This window comes from Mycetomoellerius zeteki, unplaced genomic scaffold (assembly GCF_001594055.1).
Source record: "Mycetomoellerius zeteki isolate Tzet28-1 unplaced genomic scaffold, Tzet1.0 scaffold445, whole genome shotgun sequence".
NCBI lineage: Eukaryota > Metazoa > Arthropoda > Insecta > Hymenoptera > Formicidae > Mycetomoellerius > Mycetomoellerius zeteki.
This window is the reverse complement of record NW_017257441.1, coordinates 112,397-131,436: the sequence shown is the minus strand read 5'-3', so window position 1 is coordinate 131,436 and position 19,040 is coordinate 112,397. Positions and strand designations below refer to the sequence as shown.

Genomic DNA, 19,040 nt, shown 5'->3' with positions numbered 1-19,040 from the left:
CCCGCCATGGCGCTGATGGCGCCACTGTCGGCCGACGCGATCGCTCATGGTCGCTGTACTCGCTGTACTGTTTTCGTCCAGTTTTGCGCGACAACGCGAGCCATTTTCCAGGCTGAGGAAAATCTAGCCGTTCGTCAGTTTCACCGTATGTAAGTGAGCATCGCTGATTCGCTTTCGCGACCGCAACGTTAATCGCGACCCGAGATTTCACGAGGTGTTCAGAAAGCGTTCATGTAAAGACAGGAAGTGAGTCGTTTGTACAAAAGTACAGATCGGTGACGAGAGCCATCTTTGACGAGCATCTTTGACGAGTTTGCTCGTGAGAGACAGTGGAGAGACGACGAGCTCGCATCGACTACCAACCACAACCGCGGTGGCGACGACGACGACTACTACGGCGGCGGCAACGACGACAACGACAACGCGGTAACGACGACAACGACGCAAACGGTGACGGTGACGACGATAAAGAGAACGGCGCCAATGACACCGGTCTCTCGAATCTTATGATCGAAAGATAGTTGTCTCGCTCGTTATTAGCGTAAGACGTAAATAAGGCTTCGCGCGGCATCCATAATTCACATATCGTGGCGCGGAAACAATTGCGCGGCGAGTCACAATTGTCACAAAGTCAGCGCTCGCGGCTCGGCGCGAGTGTCGTCCATAATTCACACATTCGCGGCAATCGTCACTGGCCCCGTTTACAATCGCCTTGTGTCTCACGGTGCCGGACTGCCGCACGCCGCACGCCCAGTCTCGACGCTTTCATTTGAACGTTATATATATATATATATATTTCATTTAAACGTAGTAACGACGGTCTTGAACATTCTTGCTCACGTCAGCTCCACGTAACTCTAGCGGTTCAACTGTAGATCACGAGTGTACATACGAATCGGCGTGGTAGGAGCGCGAAAATGTCTCTCGAGAAGAAGAAAAGCAGTGATATCCGCGATCGCTGGCGGTCTTCATCCTACGTTGCGCTTCAATTTTCTCATCGCCGAACGCGAAACTTTGATTTGACGATGTAGTGTATATGTATATACTCCGCTCGCGTTTTCACCTTTTTCGCGCCAAGTAAACCAGACACTCTCTCTCTCTCTCTCTCTCTCTCTCTCTCTCTCTCTCTCTCTCTCGCCCTCCCCCTCCTATTCAGTTAACTCGTGTCAGGAAAGTTCGATCCCAACGTTTCTCTTTTTCCATCATTGTCTCTTCATCTCTTTTGTGGTTCAAAAATCCATCGTGTACGCCGAATAGAAATTCCTTATTCATTCTGCCATAAAGGTCATTACACATACAAAAATTGTAATCGTAATTGTAAGGTCTCAAGCAAATCGATCAATCACAATCAAAATTGCGATCTCGTATTTTGAAACGCCCGACTGTGATTGGCCGATTTGCTTACGGCCTTACGAATACGACTAAAATTTTTGTATGTACATACGTGTGATTGGCCTTTACTGTTTAACGATGCTGTTATTTAATTTTTAGAAAAGGGATCGCGAGACGAGAATCGTATACAGAATGGAGGGAGATGATGGCCCTTCAGCCATCGGTAATAAACCCACCGTTATTAAAGGTAATCGTTACGTCGATTATTACATTTTTATGTATTTTCTATCATTTCATCACTTGGAAATCATAATATTTGACTTGCTTTTTATCCTTTTTTTTTATATTAAAGAGTTAAGGTAAGATTTTTATTTTACGGAAGATGACACGTAATAAGTGTTTCACACTTCAACTATCGCTCGTGCTTCGCTTTCAATTACTTTTCTATTTCATCAGCAGCGCAAGAAGAAATGGGACGATTAGATGTAATGGTATGTGGACAGTGTCATTCTGTCTTTCATTTTATCGAAGAGTTTCAAGAACATCGCACAAAGGAGGGAGCCTGCTCCAAAACATCATGTATTCGTGACCCCAACGACGTTTGTATCTATACTTTGTATCTTTAGATCTGTATGCAGCACATACAGATTATACGGATTGTGAAAAATTGCTTATTTGAAATGTTCCTTTAATATTTGTAGAATGGACGAAAAGCACAAGTATGGGCATTTTTATTATGGAAAAATACGCAAGAAGTTCCGCAAGAAAGTTCAGACAAGGAAACATCTAGCGCTTGGACATTGTACCAGAAATGGTGTATGATGGATACGCGTGTGAAGGAGGCATGGGTCACAGCGGGAAAAACTATACAAACTTTTACAAAAATTAGTAACGCAAAGATGCAGGATACCTTGCTACAGATTCAGTCAAATACCAATGTCGAAGGTGATCGTTTTTTTCTTTTTTTTAAGAAATAAAAATTCGTAGAACCACAAAGAAAGCTGTTACCTTTATTAACATTATAAACTTAATATTGGCTGCACAGGTGCCAAACCTATAATAGTTCGTAAAGTTGTCAGAAATGGACAACCGGAAGAAACGGGCGAAGCTAAAAAAGATTCTGCAAAATCACTGGAAACAAAAACACAGAAGAATGAATCTATGGAAATTGAAGTGGACAAGAAGGAAAAACCAAGACTGAAACCATCGATCAAGCCTAAAGTATTACACTATTTGAAGCTACTTGTTTAACAAAATACAATACATGTTTGGAATCTGCTTTATTTATCTTAATATTTCTGCAGATCAAATCTGGCAAAGCAATTACCGAAGAAGATGCAGACCTAAGTAATGAAGAATATGTTGTCGATAAAATATTAGCCAAACGTTTTAATACAAAAAAGAGATGCTCGGAATACTTAATCAAATGGGAAGGCTATTCATAGTGGGTACTCTATTAATCACATGTATCTCTTCCCCCCCCCCCCTAATAATTCTAACGGTGCATTTTGAAATATTCCAAATTTATAGTGAAAATACATGGGAATCTGCAGAGGCTGTAGCAGCATGCAAAAGTTTATTGGATGAATTTGAGCGGAGTCTCGCCAAGCAAAAGGAGTCTAAAGCAGCCCAACAGCAGGCTAATACAAAAGTCGTCGGACGTGCGAGTTTGCCATTGCAAAAATCAGTGATAAAAGCTGAGACTAGTCAGCCCGGACCAAGTACGGCGGCTCAAGCAGGGTGAGCAACAATTTAACTAGTTTTTAATTAAAAAGTGCAGTTACGAAACATTTTTATTCTATAAATCACTGCGATTTTCAATGTGAATTTGCTAATTGTTGCGTATACGTAGACGCCCGATGCGGTCTAGTAAATCAAAAGCGATGGATCAAGTCAAGCAATGGTGTGGCTCGATGAAAGATGAAGATAACGAACGTATGTATTTAAATTACTCGCGCCCTTGGCAGACATTTAATTTTGCATATGTAATATTAATCGACGTATGTAATATTAAACGTGTATTAAATAACATATGAAACGACGTATTAAATATACGCTATTTAAATTAATATTTGTACGTGTAAATGTAGTGTTAGGTAAAAGGAGGATCGATGATTCAGAGAGCGATTCAGAAGAAGGAGGAAGCAGTGCCGCAAAGAGAACAAAAGGTGACACAGGCAGTGATGACGAATGGACTGGGGAATCTGAAGACGAAAGACTATTAGGCCGTAGCGACATGATTCAACGTGCATTCAATCGCGCTAATGCGCAGTCGAATGGATCCAACAGAACCTCTGTTTCATCCACTGATCTGGCAACATCATTAGGATTGCAATCTCCAGATGGAGCGAAATCTAGCCAACCGCCTGTTTTAGTGGCTAGTGCTAAGGGGGTTGTTAAAGTCGATCCCAAACAAATGCCGAATTTGGCTTCCGGTCTCTACGTTATGTCGCGAAAAGACGGTATCATCAAATTGAATTCGTCCCCCAGTGGGAAACTAGCGGTTAAAGGATCTCCGACGACGCAAGGTGTCGTAATGGTTCAAAATCGAGATAATACAAACGTAATAAAAAAACAAGTAATCTCGACGTCGCAGTCCAATTCTATGACTCCTGTGAAAGTCGTTTCGAAAATGGACGGAAGCCAAGTGGTAACGCAGATGAAGGTGGTCACCAAGGCCGTTACACCGAAAATGGGCAACGTGCAGAAGAGCGAGCCTATAAAAATACAGCCGAAACCGGATCCGTCGCAATTGCAACAGATACATGTTGTGACTGCAGTGCCGGCACCGATAACTTTGCAACCGAGAATAACTACAGGTATAAGATCTGCCCCTGTCACGCCTCAGCGAACGGTAGATGGTCGTCCTTTGTTACCTAGACCGTCATTGCGTCCAACAACGACAACGAGCGTTCTTGGTACAATTCGTACGCCCGTCAGAGCACCTGCACCAAGACAGATTCAGGCGCAAGTGACGCGTCCGGTGTTGCAAAAGCGTACGACGACAGTTGTAAGTACGCAACAAACCGTTTCACCTGTTGTCACAGTGACCGGCACGGTCACACAAATTAGGCCAAAATTCACAGTACTCACAACATCTCCGCAGTCCAAACAAATAATCAAAACTGGTACCAGTCCAGTACAACAACAACCACAACCACCACCACTATCACAACAACAACCACCATCACAACAAACAAAACAGTCTTCGAAGACACCAGTAGGTAAGGCACAATCATTGTTATCTCCGCAACAAAAGTTATTAATGGTAAAGAGAAAGGCCCAAGAAGCAGCAGGCATAAAACCGGGTGGTCGTGGACTTTTGGCAGGTGCTCGTGCCGTTGCGGGACGAGGCAAAGCGAAAGTAGGTACTGAAACGCCTTCAGCGATAGGTCAGACTGGAACGAAACCTCCGAAGGAAAGCAAATTGGCGGAAGGTGATGGACTTCACATGGAATTCCACGAAATTGGCTCGGAAGAGAGCAGCAGCGAAGATGAATCAGATCTTCCCCCTGCTCCCGAGCCGGATGCCATTACGGCTCCAGAACCTGACAGTCCACCGCGTCCATTTACATTATGTCCTCTCACGGGACGCATAATTGGCCCAGATGGTGAACCGATTGAGCAACCGGGTGAACCTGAACCTGGTGAAACAACAACAAATTCGACTATAACAAAAACAGTTACTAACACGTCCGAAGCTATGTCAGAAGATCTAGCCACGGCTACGACTGTCGTCGCCAACACCAATACCAATACTATCACCACTACATCCACTACAACCACAACCACCGTTCCTGCAGCTGCATCTACCAATGCCACCGCTGAATTGGTCTTACCTTCTCTTGACTCGCTCACCGAAAGCGGTGGTATCATGAGAGTAGAGATGAGTCCAGGTGGTACGACCGGCACCATTGTCCAAGATAGTGAAACAGCACAGATTAATCTATCGAATGTAACAATATCTGCACCAGATTTACCTTGCTTGGACGATACTACTTCTACAGTAGCGGTGACCGCCGCTCCACAGCCTGTATCCACAGCAACATCTTCGACAGAAACCGTCGTTTCTAGTTCCGCTGAAACATCCATTACTACAGTATTGTCGACAGTTCCAGCAACATCTACCGTTACTATGTCAGTGACAACGGCGGACGTCAAGACTGGGGAAAAGATACCGGAGGAGAAAAAAATAACGACGGATGATACATCCAATCTAGTTACTATAGCCGAACATGGCGTCGTCTATCAAGTCGCGAGCCAAGCCGAGGATGGACAGACCCTTCTCGTGACGCATGGCGCCGATGGCGAGCAGCAATGTGTATATGTCACCACCGAGCAACAAGGAGATGACGGATCAGTCTTGACGTTGGATCATGCGGTAGCTGAAGCTGTAGCGCAGTTGATCCCCGATCAAGTAAATCTCACGCCCCAGTTTTATGTAAAGGAAGATGGAGGAGAACCAACGGAAAATTCAATGGTTATGTCTATAATGGATAACGCAAATGCGTCCGATGTAAGTGGAACCCAAGAAGATAACGATGGACATAACGAGGGACAGTCCGTTATAGCTCAAGTGGTGCAAGCTGAAGAACCCACTCCAGGTAATAATGATATTCGCTTTGTTGCATCTCTTTATTTTCAAGTAAAGATTCCGAAAGTTTTGCTCAACGTACTCCTAACGTGAAATACAAACGATGTATATTGGTAATGACAAAATTATCGAAACTTCTTGTGCATAGAAAGAATGAAATATTTAATACTTTCAATCAATTTCTAATTTTTTCCCCTTTTAGGAGGAACCAGGAGGGTAGTACTGTTGTTACCGGACGGAAATTTAATGATGACCGAAGTGGATGAGGAGCAGTATGCTGCTTTGGAACTTGATAAGTGAAAACGGATATCATTTTGCGCATATGCTAATAAAATACCATACCAATGCATCGAATTGCACGTTACGCGCATATTGTACGTTTAAAACGTGATCGTGAATTGTATATATGTATAAACGTTCAACGTTCGTACAATTGCACGTTAATGACGTCTTAATATTCAATGACTAGACTAAATGTTGTAAGACGGAAAAATAGCTGGTATACTGTAAAAAAATCAGCACACCAAGAAAAAGTTAAATTTTTAGATTAAACAAAAAAGAAATATGTTTATACATACATACGTACACACACACACACACACACACACACATACACATACACACACAAAATGTATGTGAACATACATATAAATGTCTGAATGTAAAACAATTTACAGACATCTCCACATTTTATGTTAAACTTTAATGATATCGGATAGCACAGAGAAATACGAAACACAAAGATAAAACAGTACTTTCAATGCAGTGATATAGTATGCGCGACAAAGCAAACATTGTATTTGTAGAATAGTAAAGTATAATATGGGGTTTTATATTTTCCAATCAATAATAAGCTTTGGTAAAAAGAAATCTTATTCCATGCATACAAAGTCCAAGGTGATGATACGGTATGATTGTCGGATGCTAAGGAAAATTGAATCCATCCAATTAAAGCATAAAGCATGTAAAGAATATCGCAATACTATTTAGCCGAAACAAAAATTTCTTATTCCTTATTTTATCTCATAGTTGTATGAGAACGGATAAAATTGTGAGAGAATGTGAAATATTCTTCTAAAAAATTATGCTGTCTCCGATAGATATGTATGCTGTATTCATTATATGATTGTAACATGTGTTTTATAACAAAAATTTAATTGGATGTACTAATATCCGCGCTACAGATTAAAAGTCTAGTGTAACCCTAATCCAACTATAAACTATAATATAAGAAATTTGATGGAAAAATTGGCACAAGAGATAATTTATCAAATGTAATAAATTGTTTTGTCAAAGAGCATCTCATCCGAATTGAATTCGCACTGTATGCAATGCCTTTGTATCAATTTACGATAGCCTTTTAAATGTGCGCTAAAATGCACATTAATGCATCCAATCAATTTTGCTATGATGCAACCATCACATGGATTGTGTATGCTTATCTATAGAATAAATACATAAGTGCACTCTAATGAAACACTTATAATTTCTGAACCTATAAAGCTTAAAATACAATGTTGTTGAACGGAGTATCAATTTGCATTCTATTATTAAACCCGTTCCTACTTGAGTAGTTGCAGGTAATCCTAAGATATTGCAAACTAGTTATTGTAACCGCTAGTCCGTATCACATTATTCATTGGAGTTTGAGGATTACGAATTAAAGATTAGAATTCAGAACAAAATGAATTAAAATTAAAATTATCTGACTGATCGAATTCTAATCTCCAATGCGTGGTGTGATACAGGCTTTACGCATGGAGTAAAAATTTAATTCCGTAAATAATTTATATAACATATAGATGTTGTGAAATAAATAATTTTAATTTTCACGCAAAATCTATTTGCGATTCCTGCAATGAAAATGAACGTGGTTTCAATATTTTTTCCTTCTGTTAATCTGTTCCTTTCTTTTTTGTTTTGAAAAAATTTTTTAAATTAAACAAAAACGAAAAATGAGGTCTCAAATACCGACGATATTTTATTTTAGCTTCGTATATTTGAAAAATGCTGAAATGTGTCATAAATGTTATTCATAAGTATTTAGTTCTCAAGTTTATTCCATTAATATCGCTTTTAATACGCTTTTAATAAACATAAAATTATAACTTTTTACAAGTCAAGTCTATTTTCGAAACGTTATATCCTATAACAAATCCTGTTATTAGAAACTTCAATGTCTATAATCTTCATGACAAGTTTTTGTGTCAGGTATTATAAAAATTTTCATTGTTTTTATCACTTCCTAATAAATTTTAAATATATGTACTTCTCTCTTGAATTAATCCCTTGTCTGTATTCTATAATTAAATTAAAAAAACGAGGCTATAATATCATATAATCTATAATATACATAACGTGAACTATAGATTTTCAGTATTTGCAGTGAATAACGAAACGCAACCTATATCATAGCTGTTTTCTTTTTCTTAGTTAATTACAGAATGTATGCGTTGAATGCGGACAACGTGTTAATTTAAGACATCGAGACCTGCATATATTAAAAATCTATTTAGAAAAACGATAAAAAAACAATGGAGATACACACACGCACACACGTTATGTATCATTAATTCTTTCTCAGAAAAGTCGAATCAACTTTCTCATCAGTTAGACGACCAAAGAGAGGTAACTCAAAACCAAAATTACAAAAAACAATCTTAATTGCAATCCCTAATTCTGTGGAATTTCGCAATTATAAATCGAATAAATTATACCAGGTATATAAAAATATATAATTTTTGAAAATACTATTCTATTTCTCTTCTCTATCTACCTCTTCTGATTCCCCTTCATTATAGAAAGTTGTCATGCTACAAAACGTGAGCAATTCTTCAGTCAGATTTCAATTAATGGCAAGACCTAATTATTCTCAATTCACTGTCATGATCGAACCTAAAACACAAACAGGGAATATTTCTCCAGGATTGCATAGAAAATTGATTATTTTCTTTCGTTGCGATATCTTGGACGAACCCGATGAAACATTAGTAATAAATGTGCAACAAGGACGTTCGGTAATTGTTAAATTACGCGGGTATCGAGATCCACCATTATTGAGAGGTAAATGAATTTACAATTGTAATAAACTCGTCGATACATGTTACCAGTTACACGTATGAAAAAATATGCAAAATATATAAATATTAAATGTAGAAAATTAATACGTAAGAAAAATTCAGAATTGTAATCTTCCATATATATATATATATATATATATCATTGTTTTTTTTATAGTGATTAATATTCCCTATTTCCAATATTCATTGAAAGAACTGCATACGATGGTAAAGGACACGAATTGGATTATAAAAATTCCATATCGACAAATGGATTCTTATGAGGCAATATAGCTCTATTTTCTAATTTTTAATGACATTCAAAATAATTACACAGTTACTAGTTAAAAAATTTAACTATTTTAACAAAAACTTACAGTTTAACGACACAGATAAGAGTGCATCAGATACATCTATAGAAAGCATAATGCGATATAGGAAATTAAAGAGCTTTGACTGTGGGGAGTGTCTGGTAGGTGAACAAGTTACCTTACCCCTGATGATTAAAAATGTCGGTGGCGAAGGAAGATTCTTTATTATGAGCGAAACAGATTGGTGCTCGATGCACATCGAGGTAAAAATAAATAATGGTATTATAAAAAAATAGAAAAGTAGTTATTGACAATAACTATACAAGTATATTCCTATCTTATTTTAGGATGTTACTAACAATAATATACTGATTTTATCATCTTTTGCTATATGGCCTATGTATTTTACCCTCAAACCACAAGAGCATATATATCTGTACCTCTACTTCTTCCCTGATGCTCATGGAATGCATGTAAATTATAATGCAAAAGAAATAAACTTTTCATACTTTTTCTGTTAGATGTCTTTCCTTCTTTTTTTCCCAGTGTTAGAATATATCTAGATACACATGTACATGTATGTACAATATATTAATATATATATAACTGAGATCTTGCTATTTTTTATAGGTAGTACTATATAGGTATAAGTAGGTACGGTATGCGATTTTCCTTAAAGTATCTAAATACTTGGATACTTCCAAAAAAGTACCTATAGATACCTTTTTGATAAAGTATCTTAGATATTTTAGTGGAAATTACATACGGTACCTAGTACTGTATCTAAATATGAAAAGATCTCAACTTAGGTATTTGTACATGTGTATTTAGATATGTTGCAATACTGTTTTTTCTAAATTTCTTTTTTCTAAAATCAGGTGGAAACATTATATGCGATTTGCAACAATTGTTCCGTAGTAACGACAGAGATCATTGGAGATGGAGTCATATACGAATAATAGTAGAAAGGTATATACTTATTTATATGTATTCGTATATGTATTCGTACATGTATATGTATTCGTATATGTATATGTATTCACAAAAATGTACCATTTTTTACCATATTCGTATATATATTGATAAAAAAGTTATAAACACAATGGTAAGAAACAATGACCATATTTCGATAAATATTACCAGGACTGAAAGTTTATACTTCAAGTGACGTAAGTATATCATAGATTTTCAGTACTAGTAGTGTAAATATATCGGAATACGGCCATAAAGTGGGTTGTGGACATCCCATTTTTAGAAACAAAAAATTCTTTTTGCGAAAAGAGATCTTCGAAATAGACATTTTCTCTTTTTTTCTTGGCATGATCGCCTTTTTAAACTTCTTCCAAACTTTCCCCGCCCCCCCCCCCCCCGCTCTTAGATTCTTCTTCTTTACTATCGTAAAGAAGATGACAATAAATGTTTTTAGATTTCAGCCAAGAATATTACAAATTTATTAAGTCAACAAAGAAACTCTTTCTCTTTCTCTCTCTCTTTATTAAAGTATTGTGTGATACAGTTTCGATCAATTTCACCATCTTAGGAACATTTATTCAAACGTGCAATAAAAAATCCAACAGAATCACTTTCAGGACCAAATCTACATACTTTTGTCGCATTCTCATTCGTTAAACCATCTATAATGTATCCTCGAGTGCCATATTTGTCTGTTTTTATTTGATCTTTGACAGATTGTAATTGCAATTTTGGAAATTGTTTCAATGCCCAAGCGATAATTCCTTCATTCTCTGCTATTGTGATAGTGCATGTACTATACACCAATGTCCCTTTTGGTTTCAAAAGACGTACAGCCTATGTATAACAGTATTTATCTTTCTTAAAGTTTAATCTAAGTGTATATATATATATATATATATGTATAACAGATACATATTTATGTAGCAAATAATTTAATTTGTGTACTCACGATAGAAAAGAGATTTCGCTGCAAAGGAACGTAAGAATGAAGTTGCACGGACGTGATTGTATTGTATAATTGCGGTCTTTGACCTAACGCACTGCATGGAGTATCTAAGAGAATACGATCGAAATAATTTTCTTCGAATGGAGGTTCGTCGGTATGGACGAAACTATGCTCTCGTTCGATGACAGCCTTTGTAGCATCATAACAAAATATTTTTATATTTTTATCATTACATTTTTCCTTAAATCGTTTCACTTTACCTGAATTTTTTTCCAGAGCTATTAATGTACCCTGGAAATTATATCAAAGATGACAATTAAATTCAGTGAATACACTATACAATCACTACACTACATATATTTACTTTTTTTTTATTGTTATCGTTTCGTGCTTGTGCGAATTTAAATAGATAAAGTGCACAATAATTGGAAAGAATAATGAGATGTTACATACTATGTAACAAATAAATCCTTTTTTTCTTTAAACATTTACCTGTCCTTTCATAAGCAAGGAAATATGTGTGGTTTTGTTACCAGGTGCAGCACACATGTCCAGGATTGTTTCACCTGGTTGAGGATTTAAAACTAGGCTACACACAATAGAGGGCAAATTTTGTAATAATGCATGTGGTCTCAAAAATTCATTATTTACATTCAATTGTGGAACTCGTGAGATTACATCAGTCATAATTATTGTAATACCACTGGAAAACAATTTAGTAGAAAATAGAAAAGATTTAATAACCAATAAAGTTATCATGCGTGTAAAATTTCAACACTGAAATATTATGTAACATCTACAATTTAAATGTATAATGTGTAGTTCTTTATAACGATAATTCTAACATAATTAAGTAAGCTAACTAATTCCATTCTCGCGTATATTTGAAACTCTATACCGTGGATTTCTAGCTGCTTTGCAAAATAATTCTTTCCTTGTTTGTCGAAGAATGCCGTTACCTAAATATATCTTATTACTATTTGCATATGGTTTAATTAAACCTTTCTTACATTGACCAGTAACATCAGCGAATACACTAACTTTAGTATTAATGCTTAAACCTATAATTAAATAAATTTAATTACAAGATTCTTTTACAGATACTTTTAATAACAGAAAGAATTCTATGTACACAAAGACTTTACCATTTGGCATTCCAATAACGCCAGGAGCATAAACATGAGAACCTCTTAGCACAGCCGCACCACATATAGCGTCAACAATAATTTCATCTGGATATATCTTTAAATCAAGAGATACCGAAAAATCCCAACTATCAACTGCAACTATTCCATTTGGAAGATCTGGTAAGAAGTGAATAGATGGATCCGGTTTGCCATCCTAACATAATATATAAGTATTACATGTAAAATTTTTTTGTAAAAAAAAAGTACGTACCTAGAAATGATAGGAATATACTATACATTATACAGAATATATCTAGGACAAAAGACAAATCACAATGTATCTCAGATATGTCAAGATTATATATATAATATGTCTTGGATCTTGGAATATACGAGAAATATTTAAGTGTAAGTTTTTTTTATAATATAGTTTGTGACTGGAAAACAATTCATGTATCGATTATAACTGCTTCTTATTGATCGGCATCAAAATTATTAAATATCATAATTATGTGTTATTAAAAAAAATTGATTTATTTTTTTGATGTACCTGTTTTAATGCTTTATATAAATTGTCCAGATCGTTCGTAAAATAATCCGTAAAACGATCTAGTCTATAAAAGCTCTTCTTAGGCGTTGTACATAACCATTTACAAAGAGCATCAACCTTTTCCTACAATTTTTGTTTTTCTTTAATACAAATAGAAAATATTTGATTTTGTGTAATAACAGTAAGATAATTTATGAAAATTTTGTTAAAATACCTCGATTTCAGATTGTTCTAAGTATTTATTGTTAATTATCGCTTTTCTCAAGTCTGCTATTAATTCATCACGTATTTCAAGCTTATGTTTAAAAGGCAAACAATATAATAACCCTTGTAATGACGTCATCTCTCTTTTTCTATTTTTCTTACTTATTATCTTCATGCAAATCTTCGTGCAATTGCTCTTCAATTATTATTCAGCAGTTAGTTAAATGTCTAATATATCATCGGCACAATTTATAATTTAGATAGATATTTTCAGATCCAGATAAATTTCCGCGAAATTTTGAATATCTTCTGTGAATTGTTGTTCAAAATCTCTTTTAAACACATATAGGAATATATTTTATTAACTAGGAAATTTCTATTTAACCATTTGGTAAAAATGAAGGATTTGAAGGATAATTGATTATACAAAACGCGTAGTGGTTGATAAAACTCTCGCATAAAAATTTCTTCTATTTTCATAACAATTCTCATTTGCTATGCAGCTATTTACTTTTATGTGGCAAGTTTAGCTGAATTAGAAAACACAAAATTATCAATTCTTGACATTTACAGGACATGGCAACATCCTATGTGAGTAATGGACTATAAATGGAAGTTTGATGTATATACAAAACCACTTAATTGCGCTTTTCGCATATTTAATTATCATTGCTATCCTAGTAAATATCAACTAACAGCTGGTAACATGATATATCAATATTATAATTTCCTATTTCCAACATTGTAACTGTTACGTACAAAAGCGTTATATTATACTTATTTGTTGAATGAGAAAATTATAATACTCATGTATGATATATATATATATATGTATGTATGTTAGTGTTTGCCAAGATGATCATTTAAAAATAAAAAAATAAATGTCTTTATGATTACGGCCACGTAGCATATAATTAACAATAACAATAAAATATAATTAAAGTTATCCAGACAATACGTATTGTAATAAATTTATTTTTCTTTTATATATAGACACTCGCGATAAATTAATACAATACTTGTGTTTTATTTTTTTAACACAGTTCTGATCAATATGCCCCAAATAAAATGTCTACCTTTGGAAGAGTATCAACAACTTCGTTTAGATTTAGATCGAATCCGCCGAGAAACTGCAAGTCTTCATCAGAAATTATGTCATGCTAGAAGAAATTTAGAGGAGGAAAAACGTAAACGTCGAACGATTGAGCATCATAAAAACTTGCTGGTAAAACTTCTTCTAACATTAATTTCCTTTCTAAGCTCTCTCATATAAAAAATTGTTTCAAAGATATATAGATATTATTAAATTATAAAATGTTTATCATTTAGTTTTAAATCAAGTATGTTTGTGTTTGAAAGGAAAGTCAAATCAACATGGCTAAAAAGGTGTTATTTCATGACAGAGAAATAAATTTGAACGAAGATATAAAAAAAAAGCTAGAATTTCTTAATAAACCTGAAATCGAATTTAAAAATAATAATTTAACTGTCCAAGACAAATGGAGTGATAGACAGTAGGTATAGAACTAGCATAAAAAGTATAATAATATTCTATTTATATGAAAACTTGATGATTTTTATAGTCTGACTACAATAGCGGAAACAGATTCTACAGGTTCGATATTAAGTGACTTAAATTGTTTATCCAAGTCAGAAGATGATTTGGATACCGATACTATCATAAAGGTTCAGAGAGAAAAAAAGTGGAAAGAGTATAAACCTAATGGTGAATATTCTATGAATAAACGGTGTGACACATTAGATAAAATTGTAGAATTTAATTCGTCAGATGGAGTAACAGCGAAAATTAAAGCTATTAAGGCAAAAGATAATGCACACTCTGTACCTGTCACAACTCAAATTGCATCTAACAAAGAAAATATTGATTCTAAATCATCCAAGGTCCAAGTGTCTTCTGCTAATCATAGCTTTATATCAAAGATAGTTATTAAACCGGAAACATGTACTCCATGTGGTAAAAGGTAATATCTATGAAGATGATTATAGTGACAGTTATATAATGAGGATACAATTAAAGATTTAGACCCCGTTCCACCTTTTGGTAAATTTTACCTGGGTAAGTAGCAAGATTATCCAATCACATGGGCGAATTATCAGATTTACCTAACAGGTAAAATTTACCAAAAGGTGGAACAACCGGCCCTTTTAGACCAAGTTATTTCATTTTCCTTCTGTTTGATGTCAGAATCAGGTTTGGAAAGATAGCACTGAAATGTAGAGATTGTCCTATTACATGTCACACAGAATGCAAGATTCAAGTTACTTTAGTTCCATGCGAACGTGGAAAATCAGCAATGTTATTTGGTGGATCTGTAAGTACTGCACGAAATAATGGTTGCGTTCAGCAGACTCAACAGTTTTGCAACCGTTTTATGATTCTTCGCTGAGATAGGACTATTCCAGACTATTCCTTTAAGGCCATCATGCGTGGTCTACAATGGACAGTAACAGTAGTGAATTAAGAAATAGGCGTAGAAATCGATCAATCATGGTTGATTATTCTCCTCACATTCGATTATGATTGGTTGATTTCTACGCAAACTTCTTAATCCACTACTGCTACTGCCCATTGTAGACCACGCATTACACGTAAAAAAATTTTAGTCGTAATCGTAAGGCCTTAAGCAAATCAGCCAATCACAGTCGAGCGTTTTGAAACGCATAATTTTGATTGTGATTGGTTGATTTGCTTGCGACCTTATGATTACGACTAAAATTTTTGTACGTGTGATGGCCTTTAGTCCGGATCTACAATAGGTGTTTTAAGACTTAAGCCATAAGAAACTGACCAATTATAGTCGAATCCAAGGGGAATAATCGACTGTGATTCGCCCATTTCTTATGGCTTAAGGCTTAAAATTCTATTGTAGATCCGGGGTTAAGGCCCAGTTTCACAACTCACGGTTAACTCTTAAGCATCGTCTATAATGAGCAGTAACAGTAATGGTAAGGCTGTAAGACACATCGGGAGTAAGCTGATTTTCCACTATAATAGGGCATAAAGTAAGTCCGTAAGAACGGTTGAAATGCATTTCCTACGTTCTACTCTTTTGTTTGTTTACGGACTTATTCTATGCCCTATTATACCAGGAAATTAGCTTACTCCCGATGTGTCTTATAGCCTTACCACTACTGTTACTATTCATTGTAAACGACGCTTTATGCGGGGTCTACAATAGAAGTAGCAGTCGTAGAAAATTGACCAATTGCAGTCGAATATGAGAAGAATAATCAACTGTGATTGGTCAATTTTCTACGACTTCTATTGTAAGACCCTACGACCGCTACGACTTCTATTGTAGACCCCGCATTAGTCCGGATCTACAATAGGGTTTTAAGCCTTAAGCCATAAGAAATGGGCGAATCACAGTCGATTATTCCCCTCGGATTTGACTGTAATTGGTCAATTTCTTATGGCTTAAGGCTTAAAATACCTATTGTAGATCCGGGGTTACCCCAGATCTACAATAGGGTTTTAAGCCTGAAGCCATAAAAAATTGGCGAATCACAGTCGATTATTTCCCTCGGATTCGACTGTAATTGATCAATTTCTTACGGCTTAAGTCTTAAAACACCTATTGTAGGTCCGAACTTAAACCCATGGCACATACAAAAACGTAAGGCCGTAATACGTAAGCAGTAAAGAAATCGTAAGATTGGTCGCGTTCAGCAGACTCAACTGTTGTGGAGCGGATCCGTGAGCGCTCACTGCTATTGGTGTATTCTTTTAGATCATCCAATAGCAGCGAGAGCTCATTGATCCGCTCCGCAACAGTTGAGTCTGCTGAACGCGACCATTGAATTCGCTACTGGCCTTACGGTCTCTATCGCGATTGGCCAATTCGCTTACTGATTACGTCTTACGTTTTTGTATGTGCCATGGGCTTTACGATTTCCTTACTGCTTACGTCTTACGGCCTTACGTTTTTGTGCCATGGGCTTTAACCGAGGTTCAACTTGTTCCTCAACTCTTTCTAATTCTAAAATTGAAAAGAGACAGTGAATAAGTTGAACCTCGATTAAGAGTTAACAGGGAGTTGTGGAATTGGACCTAAATCTAAAAGTATGGACGGAATTCATAGTCTGGTCTTAAGCCTGATTTATAATGGCCGTAACCGTTAACTTATGCCGGTGCCGGTAAAGTTCAACCATAGGATTTCAATGCTTTCGTTCATACTAATACGGTAAGTTAGTATACGGTTACGGCCATTATAAATCAGGCTTTAATCTCAATCAATGTCTTAAAATGCTAATACGGCTCTCTGATTGATTCATGCACTAGCTTAAGACCATCTCGAATCTTAAGCAACGTTTATGGATTCCGTCCTATAATCCAATCAGCGCGATGAATCATAAAATGGTTGCAAAACTGTTGAATCTGCTGAACGCAGCCAATAGGTCTGCTGGGGGTCGATAAGTCGATTGCGTATCTCGAAATGAGGTGAAAATTACAAAAGCGAGCAAATTCACTAGAATAATCATAATTTAATTGGTCAATATCTAGTGAATTTGCTCACTTTTGTAATTTTCACCTCATTTCAAGATACACAATCGATTCCCTGTTCTCGTTGCTTGCACTTTTTTCACCTAACATCTTTTCATTACTTTTCAACGCCCAAATATATATATAATGCGTGGTCTAATGGACAGTAGTAGTAGCGGATTAAAGAGTAGGTGTAGAAATCAACTAATCATAATCGAATGAGAAGGATAATCAACTATCACTGCTTCCCATTTGATAACACAAATCAACACAAGCGTCGTTCTATCCTTGACATTCAGAGAGTGACAAAGATAGAACGACATTTGTGTCCACTTATGTCGACTGTGTCTCCTAAAAGGAAAGCAGCCTGTTGCGTGGTCTACAATGGGCAGTAGCAGTAATGGATTAAGAAGTAGGCGTAGAAATCGATCAATCATGGTTGATTATTCTTCTCACATTCGATTATGATTGGTTGATTTCTACGCCAACTTCTTAATCTACTACTGCTACTGTCCATTGTAGACAATGCGTTGTCTACAATGAACAGTAGCAGTAGAGACTGTAATCATGTCGGGAGTAAGCTAATTTTCCAGCTGAGCCATTAATGATTAGTCGATGAACTTCAAATCGATGTTGATTCAACGTCGCTCAACGTAAAATCAATGTTAATTCAACGTCGATTGACGTTAATTCTATACTGATCGATCGTTCACTTGTAGCTAGGGATGTAACAGAGCGTAGAGTAAGTCCGTAAGCGAAACGGATTTCAACTATTTCGCTTACGAACTTCAGCCTGATTTATAATGGCCGTAACCGTTAACTTATGCTGGTGCCGGTAAAGTTCAACCATAGAATTTCAATGCTTTCATTCATACTAATACGGCAAGTTAGTATGAACGAAAGCATTGAAATCCTATGGTTCAACTTTACCGGCACCGGCATAAGTTAACGGTTCAGCGGGATCTACAATAGAGTTTTAAGCCTTAAACCATAAGAAATGGGCGAATCACAGTCGATTATTCCCCTCCGATTCGACTGTAACCCCGGATCTATTGTACAATAGGTGTTTTAAGCCTTAAGTCGTAAGAAACTGACCAATTACAGTCGAATTCGAGAAGAATAATCGACTATGATTCGTCCATTTCTTATGGTTTAAGGCTTAAAACTCTATTGTAGATCCGGGGTAATTGGTCAATTTCTTACGGCTTAAATCTTAAAACATCTATTGTAGATCCGGACTTACGGCCATTATAAATCAGGCTGCAGACTTTAGGGAGCGTTTATATTGACCGGAACCGTATGCCATATGCCGTAATCTGTAAAAACTGACCAATCACCTTTGAGTATTCATATAAACCATATAAACGCTCCTTTAAGTCTAATTTATAATGGCTGCGTTCAGCAGACTCAACAGTTTTGCAACCGTTTTATGAATGGC

The 19,040-nt window shown here is 36.0% G+C and overlaps 4 protein-coding genes across 14 annotated transcripts in view; 3 read left to right on the top strand and 1 right to left on the bottom strand.

Annotated features, from left to right (window-relative positions):
- Window positions 1-6,482, top strand: part of Chro (chromodomain-containing protein chromator) — a 6,680-nt gene extending 198 nt beyond the window's left edge. For 2 of the 7 annotated variants that reach the window (XM_018454651.1, XM_018454652.1), the window contains exons 2-10: window positions 1,492-1,579; window positions 1,789-1,931; window positions 2,034-2,277; window positions 2,378-2,553; window positions 2,637-2,776; window positions 2,863-3,072; window positions 3,185-3,267; window positions 3,423-5,936; window positions 6,129-6,482. In XM_018454651.1, the coding sequence (XP_018310153.1) occupies window positions 1,525-1,579; window positions 1,789-1,931; window positions 2,034-2,277; window positions 2,378-2,553; window positions 2,637-2,776; window positions 2,863-3,072; window positions 3,185-3,267; window positions 3,423-5,936; window positions 6,129-6,226 (3,663 nt within the window). In that variant the 5' untranslated portion in view covers window positions 1,492-1,524 and the 3' untranslated portion in view covers window positions 6,227-6,482. The other 5 variants (XM_018454650.1, XM_018454649.1, XM_018454648.1 and 2 more) reach the window with 5 other exon arrangements.
- Window positions 6,483-7,971: 1,489 nt separating this feature from the next.
- Window positions 7,972-12,404, top strand: LOC108726853 (uncharacterized). The gene is made up of 8 exons (XM_018454641.1): window positions 7,972-8,137; window positions 8,511-8,646; window positions 8,728-8,989; window positions 9,164-9,271; window positions 9,363-9,559; window positions 9,644-9,769; window positions 10,175-10,265; window positions 12,334-12,404. Exons 1-7 carry the CDS (start codon window positions 8,103-8,105, stop codon window positions 10,253-10,255), a joined length of 945 nt encoding a protein of 314 aa, XP_018310143.1. The 5' UTR covers window positions 7,972-8,102; the 3' UTR covers window positions 10,256-10,265; window positions 12,334-12,404.
- On the bottom strand, window positions 10,773-15,437 carry LOC108726852 (putative methyltransferase NSUN6). Of its 3 annotated transcripts, none has more exons than XM_018454637.1 (8): window positions 15,383-15,437; window positions 13,109-13,407; window positions 12,895-13,017; window positions 12,363-12,558; window positions 12,116-12,278; window positions 11,710-11,920; window positions 11,221-11,508; window positions 10,773-11,105 (listed from the first exon to the last, which is right to left on the bottom strand). In XM_018454637.1, the coding sequence occupies exons 2-8, from the start codon at window positions 13,271-13,273 to the stop codon at window positions 10,833-10,835; spliced, it is 1,419 nt and encodes a 472-aa protein (XP_018310139.1). In that variant the 5' UTR covers window positions 13,274-13,407; window positions 15,383-15,437; the 3' UTR covers window positions 10,773-10,832. The 3 variants fall into 3 exon arrangements, with proteins under 3 accessions (XP_018310139.1, XP_018310141.1, XP_018310140.1); XM_018454639.1 differs by having other exon boundaries at window positions 13,109-13,294; window positions 15,383-15,402; XM_018454638.1 differs by lacking the exon at window positions 15,383-15,437 and adding an exon at window positions 15,223-15,312 and having other exon boundaries at window positions 13,109-13,326.
- LOC108726854 (rac GTPase-activating protein 1-like) overlaps window positions 12,498-19,040 on the top strand; it is a 7,840-nt gene continuing 1,297 nt past the window's right edge. The window contains exons 1-5 of one of the 3 annotated variants that reach the window (XM_018454643.1): window positions 12,498-12,574; window positions 14,142-14,323; window positions 14,458-14,612; window positions 14,682-15,080; window positions 15,305-15,431. In XM_018454643.1, the coding sequence (XP_018310145.1) occupies window positions 14,153-14,323; window positions 14,458-14,612; window positions 14,682-15,080; window positions 15,305-15,431 (852 nt within the window). In that variant the 5' untranslated portion in view covers window positions 12,498-12,574; window positions 14,142-14,152. Of the gene's footprint in view, window positions 12,575-14,141; window positions 14,324-14,457; window positions 14,613-14,681; window positions 15,081-15,304; window positions 15,544-19,040 lie in introns of those variants that run through there. The other 2 variants (XM_018454642.1, XM_018454644.1) reach the window with 2 other exon arrangements.